This window comes from Macrobrachium nipponense, chromosome 19 (genome assembly GCF_015104395.2).
Source record: "Macrobrachium nipponense isolate FS-2020 chromosome 19, ASM1510439v2, whole genome shotgun sequence".
Taxonomy (NCBI): Eukaryota; Metazoa; Arthropoda; class Malacostraca; order Decapoda; family Palaemonidae; genus Macrobrachium; species Macrobrachium nipponense.
In genome coordinates this window covers 53,108,104-53,122,441 of record NC_061088.1, presented here as the reverse complement: position 1 = coordinate 53,122,441, position 14,338 = coordinate 53,108,104, and the positions used below count along the sequence as shown (strand labels likewise).

The 14,338-nt window shown below is 38.5% G+C and overlaps 1 protein-coding gene across 2 annotated transcripts in view; it reads left to right on the top strand.

Moving 5' to 3' along the window:
* The window catches only part of LOC135216974 (tripeptidyl-peptidase 2-like), a 280,577-nt gene that overhangs the window by 132,891 nt on the left and 133,348 nt on the right, over nt 1-14,338 (top strand). For both annotated transcript variants that reach the window (XM_064252520.1, XM_064252513.1), the window contains exon 12: nt 9,201-9,381. In XM_064252520.1, coding sequence (XP_064108590.1) covers nt 9,201-9,381 — 181 coding nt within the window. The remainder of the gene's footprint in view (nt 1-9,200; nt 9,382-14,338) is intronic.

The window sequence follows — 14,338 nt, the reverse complement described above, 5'->3', positions numbered from 1 at the left end:
CCAGGCATAAAACCTCGTTGACGCGCTCGTGTTTCTTCATCGCCTTGGAGAGTAGTCACTTTTGCTCTCCTCCCATGATTTCTTTTGTTTCAGTGTTTTTGTGTGTGTGTGTTTTGTTGTTATCATGGAGCCCTCTGATTCTGCAAGGCCTTGTCAACGCTTGTGTCTGGGCATTCGGGGTGTTCCTTGCTTCAGGTTTTTGGCTGCTAACATTACAGATGCCCATATGATATGCGGTAGGTGCTGATCTAATTTTTGTACCATAACTAATCCTTGCCCAGAATGTCGTTCCTTGACTAAGTCGCAGCGGAGGGCGTTTTACAAGAAGTTGGAGCATCGTAGAGTTTCTACTTGTCTTTCTTGGGAGGGTTTTTCGCCTCCTCTTTTGGACGTTTCAGCACCCCACTCTTCCAGAAGCTTCCCCCCTTCTTCGGTTGTACCACTGTCTCCTTCCTTTTCTTCCATCGATTCGTCGTTGGAAGTATCGGGAGTTGCATGGGATGAGATTACGTTTAATGTAGCCCCCTCTTTGCGGGATCAATTGTCCTTCCCGAGAGGGAGGAGGCTATTCCTTGTTTACTTTATTTCAGATTCCGAATCAAACAAGATGGCAGCTGTTTAGGCGTCTCTAAGGCTACGGGGTTCCTTCTCCTTGGATGGCCTTCTCTCGCATTTCTTGATGGCTTGTACCCCCCCCATTGGCCCCATTGGCAGTTCCCCCACCTCCAGGACTACATTGCTTTGGCTCCTGTGCGCTGCCTCCTAGCGGGACGTGTGTATCAATGTCGACGCTTGCTGGGTAACCCTTTATCATTCTGCCAGTGAGGCCATCAACCAGTGCTGCCATTCAAGTGTCGTGACATCACTCCCAGCATCCTCTCAGCCTATGACATCAGCTGCGGTGGCTTCTCTTCCTTCCGTTGTTGTGACGTCATCTCTTCCTCTTGGTGAGCCATTGGAGATGATGTTACAAGCTATGTTTGAGAGGCTGGACTCCTTGTTTTTTGAGAGGTATTCTGCTCTCTCTGGCAAGAAGAGTTGTAGGAGTGATTCTCCCCCTCCCCCCTCTAGCAAGACGTTGTAGAGGGAAGAAGCTCTCTCCCCAATCTCCTTCTATGGAGAGTTACAGACTTTGTAGTTTCATCTTCTGCAAGTGAGAGGAGTGCATCGCCATCTTCTCGACACAGCTATGTCTCTCCCTAACACATACGGGTGAGAGGAGTGATTCGCCGACTTCTCTTCATGGCCTTTCCTCTCCCTTAAACGTATGTATTCATGCAGTTTCAGTATCTTTGATAATTTTGGGCTCCATTCCACCCAGTGGGAGGCATGATGCCCATTTCCTAGGGAAGCCTCTCCAGTGCTGATAGGGAAGGATGAGGATCCTTCCAAGCCGCCGCCTTCATGTCGTCGGTCTCCTTTGCCAGAGCCAGAGAAGGGAGAGAACCAGGAGTTTTTGCCTTCTTTCTCTGAGCTTGTTTATCTCATTCATGAGTTCAATAATCTTGGGTCTAGAATGCAGACTTGGTCTTCTATATGGGTATAGAGACCTTAATCAAGTCTGCCCTTCTTTAGCTAGCCAATCTGTCAGATTTACTTAATATCACTAAGGCTGCAAAAAACTTTCCTGTCTGTATTTAAATGTATAGAACAGGTTTTTTTCAGTCTAAGGATAAACTGGTGTAGTAGTAATCACTTCATTGAAGGTTATGCCAACATTTATTGAAGGAAATAGGTCTTGGAAGAGGCTTCCCAACTGGATCTAATATTGCAGATAGTCCTTTCCAGACTTTTACATCTTTCAGATGGGCATGTGAATTTTCTGCACATGACCAAGGGTGCTTTTACCTTAGGGTTGTCACGTGGAATTGAATTTTTGGTGTCTTTTGCTATTCTCTCTTTTTGTTCATTACACGAGTGATCATCATCATCATCCATCTAGTAAAGGTGATTTGTCAGTATTTTCAAAGATCCATGAACTCAGGTTACAATGTATCCAGAAGTTTTAAGGAACATGATTTCTTTACTGGCCCAGAAAGGTCATCCAAAGACCATAAAGGAGCACACCTGAATATTCTAATCCACAAAATTTGAGCTCTCTCCACATTATTGGCTTTTAAACTTCACTACTGTTTATTTTAAGGATTTTGCATATAAATGGTCAAATGCTTATTCATTTAGATCAGTAATTGAAGCAAGGTGAACAGAACCTGCATTACTTGAGGATTTAAGTAAATTTAATCTTTGTCTCAAAACCTCATCTCATTTCATTTCTCATATCTTCTTTCCAGCTTTAACCCATTTTTGTGTGGGGTCGTTTCCATTGATTTCTGTCCTGTGCATCATTCTCGTTAATACCTTTCCATAACTTGTCTTCCCCTACGCAATCACGCCATCTCTTTCTTGGTCTTCCCTTCTTCCTTCTACCCCGGACTTCCATTTCCTTCGTATGTCTTACAACATGATGTTCCTCTCTTTGTAACAGGTGTCCATACCATTGAAGCCTTCCCTCATGTATTTTCTGTCTATACCATTGAAGCCTTCCCTCCTGTATTTTCTATGATATTTCAACTACCTTTGTCGATCCTATTATATTCTCATTTCTAATCCTATCTTCCCTTGTTACTCCCAACATCCATCTCAACATTCTCATTTCTGCTACATCCATCTTCTGTTTTCCTCATACTTTCTGTTTCTGTTCCATATAACATTGCTGGTCTGAGCATCATCCTATGAAACTTTCCCTATAATTTCAGAGGAACCTTCTTGTCACAGAGATCCCTGATCAGACCTCCAGTTATTCCTTCCTGCCTGAATTCGATATCTCACCTCTTGGTCCATGTTTCCAAAATCCTCTAATTTGGACCCCAAGTACTTGAACTTCTGTACTCTCTATATTTCTTCCCCACCCAATCTTATGCTATTTCCACCATCCTCAGTAATATTGAACACACATTTTCAGTTTTTGATCTTCTTATTCTCATTCCCCTCCTCAAGTGCTGCTCTCCACCTCTCCAACCTCCCCTCCAACTCGTCCCTCCCCTCTGAACACAACACAATGTCATCTGCATATAATAAGCACCATGGCACTGCGTCTCTAACACCCTTGGTCATTACATCCATCAGTGTTAAAGATGAATGGGCTAAGTGCTGACCCCTGGCGTAATCCAACTCCTATCTCAAACCCATCTGTCTCTCCAACACTGCTTCTCACTAGTATACACATTCCTGTACATCTTCTGAATAATTCTGACATACTTTTCTGGCACCATCTTCTCCCTCAAACATCTCCATATTTCTTGCCTTGGTACTCTGTCATAGGCCTTTTCAAGGTCTATGAATACCAGATGCAGGTCTCGTTATTTTTCTCTGAATTTCTCCATTAGCTGCCTTATGCGAAATATTCCATCCATTGTGCCACTTCCCTCCATAAATCCTAACTGTTCCTTCTCTATCCTCACTTCCTCTCTCAGCCTGCCATCTATTATTTTTTCCAAAATCTTCAATGTGTTAGACATTACTTTGATACCTCTATAATTACTGCTTTCCTGGACATCACCTTTACCTTTAAATATTGGTATCAGTATGCTCTCCTGCCATTCTTCTGATATCTTTTCCTGTTCAAATATTTTTACCATCAGATCATACAAGTTGTCTAGCCCTTCCTCTCCTAAGGCTTTCCAAACTTCGACTTGGATTAAGTCAGGTCCTGTTGCCTTCCCATTCCTCATTCTTTTTAAGGCTCATATATCACTTCATCACTAGAGATCCCCATTATCATTCCCATGTTTACTTGTCCATCCTCTCTTACAAGTCTTTAATTTTCTTCACTAGCAGTTGCTCGAAATATTTTTTTCATCTTTTCAGGCTGTCTTCCTTTTTTATGACCATACCATTCCTATTTTTCATTTGCTTGATACGGATGATGTCCTTTGTTCTTTTATTTCTTAATTTTGACAGTTTGAGCCTCTTGCTCAATCCTTCCTTGGTTTCCAGTTCATTATAAACCTCTTCATATGCCCTTGCCTTTTACTTCTTTGTTTATTTCTCTTAATCTTTCTCTGTCCTCCAGCTGTGACTCTTCAAATCTCTTCTTTGCCTCCCTTTTACCCTTCACCACTTCCCCCACCTCCTCCCCCCACCACCAGCTCTCCTTTTCGTCCCATACTATTCCAGATGTTTCCCCTAGTATCGCCTTTCCATGTCTTCTAATCACTGATGCATTATGCCTCCACCATTCTCCCACATTTTCAATTCCCAGATCAACCTCTCACAGCACTCTTCTCCTAAACTCTCTCTTCTTATCATTATCCCTCCTTAACAATTTATAACACTTGATTTTCTTTGCCCCATTAGTTTTCCTTTCTCTTTTCATCTTCAAATCCATACAAAGGAGCCTATGTTGGGGGCCACGTGGCCACCTGGGATAACTTTACAATTCTTAACTTCTACCAGTCTTGATCTATTGTAAAGGAGGTAATCTATTTGTGTGCATCTACTGCCAATCCTGTGTGTTATCAAGTGCTCCCTCTTCTTTTTGAAGAATGTGTTCACTATTGCCATATTTAAAGACATGGCAAAGTCTACTATTCATGCTCCTTTTGGGTTTCTCTCCCCGATCCCATGTCCTCCATGCACACATTCAATTATATTTTCATTTCCGACTTGTCCATTAACCCTTAAATGTCCATTAACCCTTAAACGCCGAGCCGGTATTCCGAAAGTGTCTCCTGTTTGCCTACGGCGTTCGCGAGTGAGCGCCGAAGTGGAAAAAAAGTTTTTTTCAAAAAATCACAGCACTCTTAATTTTCAAGATTAAGAGTTCATTTTTGGCTCCTTTTTTTTGTCATTGCCTGAAGTTTAGTATGCAACCATCTGAAATGAAAACGATATCATCATTTATAAATATTGGAATATATGACAGCGCAAAAAAAGTCATATATAGTTGTATACAGATCGCGCTGTGAGCAAAACGGTTAAAGCTAATGAGTTAATTTTTTTTTTGTATTGTACACTAAATTGCAATGATTTTGGTATATAACAAATTGTAAAACAATCAAAGCAACACAGAGAAAATATTATCACAATATGATGCATGAATTCGTAACGTGCGGACGTAAAAAAAAGCAATTTTCAAAAATTCACCATAAATCAAAATTGTGCTAGAGACTTCCCGTTTGTTGCAAAATGAAGGTAATTGATTGAATATTACTAGACTGTAAGTGTTGTACCTTACAATTGCAGTTTTCGACCATTTCGGTCGCATTAAAGTTGACCAAAGGTCTAATTTTTTCTATATCGTTATTTATATGAAAATATTTCAAAACTGATTAAAGCTACAACCATGGGTTCTTTTTTGTTGTATTCTACATGAGATTGTGCACATTTTCATATATAAAACTTTATGTAACGGCTAATTTAAAATGGAGCAAACATTACAATTGGACAAAAAATATTTATGATTTTTCGGAAGAGTTACCGCACGGACGTAAGGAAAAAGTTTTTTTCATAAATTCACCATAAATCAAAATATTGTGCTAGAAACTTCCAATTTGTTGTAAAATAAAGGTAAATGATTGAATATTACTAGAATGTAAGAGTTTTAGCTTACAATTGCGTTTTTTTACCATTTTGGTTGAGTCAAAGTTGACCAAAGGTTGATATTTTGGCACTTATCGTTATTTAAATGATAATATTTCAAAACTGATAAAAGCTACAACCATGGGATGTTTCTTGTTGCATTCTACATAAAATTGCACACATTTTCATATATAAAACTTTATATAACGGCTAATATAAAACTGTGCAAACATTACGACAATCGGATGAAAAAATTTCTGATTTTTTTTGGCAGTTACCGCGCGGACGTAGGAAAAAGTTTTTTTTTCTAAAATTCACCATAAATAGAAATATTGTGCTAGAGACTTCCAATTTGTTGCAAAATGAAGGTAAATGATTGAGTATTACTAGAATGGAAGAGTTTTAGCTTACAATTGCGGTTTTTGACCATTTCGGTTGAGTCAAAGTTGACCAAAGGTTGAAATTTTGTCACATCGTTATTTATATGAAAATATTTCAAAACTGTTAAAAGCTACAACCATGGGTTGTTTATTGTTGTATTCTACATGAAATTGCACACATTTCCATATATAGAATTTTATGTAACGGCTAATTTAAAATGGTGCAAACATTATGACAATCAGATGAAAAAATTTGTGATTTTTTCGGAAGAGTTATAGAGCGGACGTAAGGAAAAAGTTTTTTTCATAAATTCACCATAAATCGAAATATTGTGCTAGAGACTTCCAATTTGTTGCAAAATAAAGTTAAATGATTGGGTATTACTAGAATGTAAGAGTTTTAGCTTACAATTACGTTTTTCTACCATTTCAGTCGAGTCAAAGTTGACCGAAGGTTGAAATTTTGGCACTTATCGTTCTTTATATGAAAATATTTCAAAACTGATAAAAGCTACAACCATGAGTTTTTTTGTTGTTGTATTCTACATGAAATTGCGCACATTTTCATATATAATACTCTATGTAACGGCTAATATAAAATGGTGCAAAAAATTATGTCAAAGTGACAAAATAATTTCTGAGATGTGTCGCTGATGCTTTTTAGTGCAAGAAGAAAGAAATTTGCGCTTGCGTGCCTGGGTAACTATTGTAAACAAAACAGCTTGATCCGTGAGCTCCCAGCATCCCCCAAGGCGAGTGATTCTGAAGTTTTTGCCTAGTAAGCCTGTAACTATTTTCCCGCGAAATTAAAAAAAAAAACTTTTTTTCGTCGACATACAATACGTCAGTTCGGCACCCGACACAATTTTTGTCGACATTTAATACATCCAATCGACGTTAAAGGGTTAAAGGCTTCCCCGCACTACAATCTCCTGCTCTTCCAGTTCTTGTATTACCTCATTCATTTAATTCCAGAAACAGCTCTCTTCTTCCTCTCTGTCCTCTGTGCAGCCCTCTTGTGAAGCATAAGCAGTGATGGTGTTCATTGTTCCCCTCCATAACATATATCTTCACTCATAATGCGGTCATTTTTTCTACTCACTTCCTTCACTGCATTCTTCATTTCCCCCAACAGCACTGCAACGCCATTCCTACCCTACTCATTTGCTCCACTATAGATTAGCTTGTAGCCATCCCCCAGCTCTTTGGCTTTATTACCCTTCCATTGTATTTCCTACACACACAAAATATCCACTCTCTATCCTCATCAACTCTGCCAACTTTCTTCCAGTCATAGACCCGATAGTGAGCTGGCCTATTCTGGTCACATTTAGAGCTCGCGTCTCCAGCTGTACCCGCTCATGATGCAGTAGCCCTCGCCTTGTCACCGAGTTAGGGCGATGTGTCTGTGTGTTGTTTACGGAGTACGCCCTAGCACTATTCTCCTCAATATCATGACTCATTTCATTGGTTCTGGCATTGGTTTTTACGGTCGGATGTCCTTCCTGACACCAACCCTCCCTATTTATCTGGGCTTGCCTCCCCAGGTGGCTAGATTCATTTCATTTCTTGTATGTCTCCCAAAAATAACTGAGCACATTATGCTTTACTGATTTCTATATATAAATGTACAATCTCTCCATTATCCACCTTAATACATCCAAGAGCCTGCCAGATTATGTAAATTTCTGGGTATGATGAAAAACTCCCTGGATATAAAATAGCAACTTTATACCCGTACTCCCCTTACCTTGTCAATACTGCATAATTGTATACACTAAGTATGCTATAAACACCCAACACACTTAAGTCTGCTTATAAACAACACAGAATACACTGTACAGTACCGTACAACAAATAAATGCCAAACTGCAGTAAACTACTACTACTCATATGTATAAAAAATTAACATTGAAACTCTCTCTCTCTCTCTCTCTCTCTCTCTCTCTCTCTCTCTCTCTGTCTTATTGCTTTGTGTTTGATGTATTTCATTACAAGTTACAGTGCAGTAGTGTACATATCCTTTAATAATACAAGCATAAACTTAAAAACAAAAACAAAACAAGCTCTAACAAAGTTAAATTCCTGCCTACCCCTCTTGTAAACTACCTTACTTTTGCTCCACTCCCATAGCACCCTGCCATCTGACTCCTCCCAACCCCCCAACACCTTGGGAACTTCTCCAGGCCTCCCACACCCCCAAAACTGTTCTCAGTCTTTGTGATTGTAAGAAGTGTCTCCAACATTTTCTGTAGGCTGCACAGCATTACCAACCACAGGAGGGCATTTTTGTTCAAATTTTATGAAATTTTTATATGTATCTTTGGTCCCTGATCCGGTGCTGTCTGGTAATGTCTAGTGTCAGCCAATGAAGATTCAAGTAATCAAGGGATTAGCAGTCCCTGGCTATCGGTGATCCGATTTTATGGGCTTGGTTAGCGCCAAAATTCGGGCGATTTCCTGTTATCAGCGCTTGATAATAAAGTATTGGCACTGATACATACTTAACAGAGGCTCCATCAACTGGTTATCAGTGCCAAAAATCACCAATTTTCAGTTATTGGCTATGTTCACTTATCAAGTTGTCGGAACGAAACCCCGCCGACAACCTTGGACTGTCTGTATATATATTTCCCAGTACTTGCCTTTAGCATAAATCTTATATTCCAATCCTATAGCATAAATCTTATATTCCAATCCTATACATGTAGTACATATATTGTGGTGCTGGGCCCTCCATAAAGTGTCAGGGTTAAAACTGATAATTCAGGAACTGACTACCTACAAACAACCTACTACATGGTTTTTTATTCACAAGGTCTCTTCCCCCTCATATGTAACTCCCCATTCTTCTTAGATCCTTTGATGCTCTGCTAATATTATCCCTAAGAGCTCTTTGGTTATAAATGAGGGATGCATTTGTGGTGATAATCTAGCTTTAAATTTTTTTTTTTTATATGTACCCATCACTCATAAAATAAGGGCCCTTATTACCTTACTAGTCTACATGAACAGGTTTGGTTATTGCATGCTGTGAGTCTTTGAGTCCAGGTGGCACATACAGTGCTTAAGCCACTTTTCTTATGTCAGGCAAAAGACTTCTGTTTATGGGACATGGCACAGACCATGATTGTTTCACACACACACACACACACATATATATACTAAGTGGTGGGTTTGTGTGAAAAAGTCAAATTTGTTTGTAAAATAATAGATGTATATGGTGTAAAAATGTTTCAGGTACAACACGCTGTTGAGCACTTAATTCAGTATTCTGGAGGTGTAGAAGATAAGGTTCACTTTGCAGTAGAATGTGGTAGTGAAAGAACAAAGGGTATACATCTGCGTAATTGGCCTGCACTCAAACCTGTTGATGTATCCGTCACAGTTGAACCCAAGTTACTAAATGACGCAAAAGCAGGTTAGTTTCGAGGTTTACTTCCAATATAAATGAAATACATTTTTATTTCATCTAGGGATATGCCCAAGTATCGGTATCAGTATCTGTGGTATCAGCGAGTTTTTGTGTTATTGGTGTCCGTAAATTTCTGGCTGATACCAGCTGATACTTTTGTCATTAGTATAGGAATTTAAAACCCTTCAAGGCTTCCTAAAATGTACAGGCAGTCCCGTTATGACGGTGGTTCCGTTCTTGAGATGCGTCATAAGCCGGAACATCATCGAAAATAGTACAAAATCTTAAGAAAACCTTACTTTTAAAACTTTGGTTGTATTGAAAACTATGTAAACAGCATTTTGTGTTTTTCATAAAAAAAACCCCTTCAAATATTAATTATTTCTTCTTTTTGGAGTCATTTTTCTTCCACCGGATTGGGGCCGTAACCCTGGAACAAGCATCATTCTTCTTCTTCTTCCTAGCTTAAACCCATTTTTATATGGGGTCGCCATTGCGAATGAGTCTTCTCCATCAATTTCTGTCTTGTGCCTCGTTCTCATTTATACCTTTTAATTCCATATCTTTCCCTACACAATCACGCCATCTCTTTCTTGATCTTCCCTTCTTCCTTCTACCCCGCACTTCCATTTCCATCGTATGTCTTCCAACATGACGTTCCTCCCTTTGTAACAGGTGTCCATACCATCGAAGCCTTCCTTCCTGTATTTTCTTCGATATTTCAGCTACCTTTGTCGATCCTCTTATATACTCATTTCTAATCCTATCTTCCCTTGTTACTCCCGACATCCATCTCAACATTCTCATTTCTGCTACATCCATCTTCTTCTCTGTTTTCCTCATACTTGCTGTTTCTGTTCCATATAACATTGCTGGTCTGACCACCGTCCTATGGAACTTTCCTTTCAATTTCAGAGGGACCTTCTTGTCACAGAGAACCCCTGATGCAGACCTCCAGTTATTCCATCCTGCCTGAATTCGGTGTCTCACCTCTTGGTCCATGCTTCCACTATCCTCTAATACGGACCCTAAGTACTTGAACTTCTATACTTTCTTTATTTCTTCCCCACCCAATCTTATGCTACTTCCACCATCCTCAGTAATACTAGAACACATAGATTCGGTTTTTGATCTGCTTATTCTCATTCCTCTATCCTCAAGTGCTACTCTCCACCTCTCCAACCTCCCCTCCAACTCCTCCTTCCCCTCTGAACACAACACAATGCCATCCGCATGTAATACGCACCATGGCACTGCTTCTCTAACATCCCTGGTCATTACATCCATCACGATGTTGAAGATGAATGGGCTAAGTGCTGACCCCTGGTGTAATCCAACTCCTATCTCAAACCCATCCGTCTCTCCAACACTACTCCTCACTCTAGTATACACATTCCTGTACATCTCTTGAATAATTCTGACATACTTTTCCGGCACCATCTTCTCCCTCAAACATCTCCATATTTCTTGCCTTGGCACTCTGTCATAGGCCTTTTCAAGGTCTATGAATACCAGAAGGTCTCATTTTTCTCTGAATTTCTCCATTAGCTGCCTTATGCAAAATATTCCATCGTTGTGCCGCTTCCCTTCATAAATCCTAACTGTTCCTTCCCTATTCTAACTTCCTCTCTCAGCCTGCTATCTATTATTCTTCCCAAAATCTTCAACGTGTGAGACATTAGTTTTATACCTCTATAATTACTGCATTCCTGGACATCCCCTTTACCTTTAAATATAGGTATCAATATGCTTTCCCGCCATTCTTCTGGTATCTTTTCCTGTTCGAATATTTTTACCATCAGATCATACAAGATGTCTATCCCTTCCTCTCCTAAGGCTTTCCAAACTTCGACTGGGATTAAGTCAGGTCCTGTTGCCTTCCCATTCCTCATTCTTTTTAAGGCTCGTATCACTTCATCCCTAGATATCCCCAATTATCATTCCCATGTTTACTTGTCCATCCTCTCTTACAAGTCTTTCATTTCCTTCATTTAGCAGTTGTTCGAAATAATCTTTCCATCTTTTCAGGATGTCTTCTTCCTTTTTTTATGACCATACCATTCCTATCTTTCATTTGCTTAACCCTCTTACGCCGACTGGACGTATTTTACGTCGACATTTTTTGTCTCCCGTGTGCCGACTGGACGTATTTTACGTCGACTTACAAAAGTTTTTTTTAAAATTCGCGGAAAAATACTTATAGGCCTACCAGCCTAAAACTTTTGAATCACGCGCCATGGGGGATGCTGGGAGTTCACGGATCAAGGTGTTGTTTTGTTTACAATCGTTACGCAGGCGCGCAAGTGCGAATTTCTTTCTTGCCGCAATAAAAAGTATCTGTGACACATCTCGAAAATTATTTTGTCACTTTGACATAATTTTTGTACCATTGTAAATTAGCCGTTACATGAAGTATTATATAAGAAAATTTGTGCATTTTTATGTAGAATACAATAATAAAATACTCATGATTGTAGCTTTTATCAGTTTTGAGATATTTTCATATAAATAACGATAATTGCCAAAATTTCAACCTTCGGTCAAATTTGACTCTACCGAAATGGTCGAAAAATGCAATTGTAAGCTAAAACTCTTATATTTTAGTAATATTCAATCATTTACCTTAATTTTGCAACTAATTGGAAGTCTCTAGCACAATATTTCGATTTATGGTGAATTTATGAAAAAACTTTTTCCTTACGTCCGCGCAGTAACTCTTCCGAAAAAAATCATACATGTGATTGTGGTAATGTTTGCACCATTTTAAAATTAGCCGTTATATAAAGTTTTATATATGGAAAATAACCCATGGTTGTAGCTTTTATCGGTTTTGAGATATTTTCATATAAATAACGATAATTGCCAAAATTTCAACCTTCGGTCAACTTTGACTCTACCGAAATGGTCAAAAAACGCAATTGTAAGCTAAAACGCTTATATTCTAGTAATATTCAAGCATTTACCTTCATTTTGCAACAAATTGAAAGTCTCTAGCACAATATTTTGATTTATGGTGAATTTATGAAAAAAATAACATTTTCTTTACGTAACTCTTCCGAAAAAATCATACGTGCGATTGTGGTAATGTTTGCACCATTTTAAATTAGCCGTTACATAAAGTTTTATATATGAAAATGTGCGCAATTTTATGTAGAATACAATTAAAAATAATTGAAGGTTGTAGCTTTTCTCATTTTTGAAATATTTGCATATAAATCACGATAAATAGAAAAAAAAACCACGTTCGGTCAACTTTGACTCTACAGAAATGGTCGAAAAACGCAATTGTAAGCTAAAACTCTTACAGTCTAGTAATATTCAGTCATTTATCTTCATCTTGAAACAAATTCAAAGTCTCTAGCAAAATATTTAGATTTATGGTGAGTTTAAAAAAAAATCTTTCCTTCCCTCCGCGCGCGGATTCTCCGCCACAAATCTCCAAAATGCGTACGTCCCTTTCTCGGAATATTTGCTCCGTTTCATATTAGGCATTTCATAGAGTTTTATATATGAAAATGTGCGGAATTTCATGTAGAATAAAACGAAAAATATTTGAAGGTTGTAGCTTTCCTTTTTTCCGAAATAATTGCATATAAAAAATATATATATAAAAAAATTTGACATTCGGTCAACTTTACCTCGTCAGATATGGTCGAAAACTGCAATTGTAAACTAATACTCTTAGAGTATAGTAATATTCAATCATTTGTCTTCATTTTGAAAGAAATTGGAAGTCTCTAGGACAATATTTAGATTTATGGTGAATTTTTGAAAAAAATATTTGTTTACGTCCGCACGTTACGAATTCATGCATTATTTTGTGATAATATTTTCTCTGTGTTGCTTTTATCGTTTTACAATGTGTTATATACCAAAATGATCTCAATTTAGTGTACATTACAAAAAAAAAAAAGTAACTTGTTACCTTTAACCGTTTTGCGCACAGCGCGATTTGAATACAATTATATATGAAATTTCGTTTTTGCGCTATCTTATATCGCATTATTTATATATGATAATGATAATTTTTTTCATTTCTGATGGTTGCATACTAAACTTCAGCCAATGACAATAAAAGGAGCCAATAATGAACTCTTAATCTTGAAAACTAAGCGAGCTGTGATTTTTTGAAAAAAATATTTTTTCCGCTTCCGCGCTCACTCTGAAACACCTCCGGCACACGTGAGACAATTTTTTTTTTTTACCGCTTCGGCGTAAGAGGGTTAATATGGGTGATGTCCTTTGTTCTTTTATTTCTTACTTTTGACATTTTGAGCATCTTACTCAACCCTTCCTTGGTTTCCAGTTCATTATAAACCTCTTCATATGCCCTTGCCTTAGCTTGAGCTACCACCCTTTTTACTTCTTTGTTTCTTTCTCTTAATCTTTCTCTGTCCTCTTGCAGCTGTGACTCTTCAAATCTCTTCTTTGCCTCCCTTTTACCCTTCATCACTTCCCCCACCTCTTCTCCCCACCACCAGCTCTCCTTTTCCTCCCATACTATTCCAGATTTTTCCTCTAGTCTCTCCTTTCCATGTCTTGTAATCACTGATGCATTATTCCTCCACCATTCTCCCACATCTTCAACTCCCAGGTCAATCTCTCCCAGCACTCTTCTCCTGAACTCTCTCTTCTTATCATTATCCCTCCTTAACAATTTATAACACTTGATTTTCTTTACCCCATTCATTTTCGTTTTCTTTTCTCTTTTCATCTTTAAATCCATACAAAGGAACCTATGTTGGGGGGCCACGTGGTCACCTGGGATAACTTTACAATTCCTAACTTCTACCAGCCTTGGTCTATTGTAAAGGAGGTAATCTATTTGTGTGCATCTACTGCCAATCCTGTATGTTATGAAGTGCTCCCTCTTCTTTTTGAAGAATGTGTTCACTATTGCCATATCAAAGGACACGGCAAAGTCTACTATACTCTCTCCTTCGGGGTTTCTCTCCCTAATCCC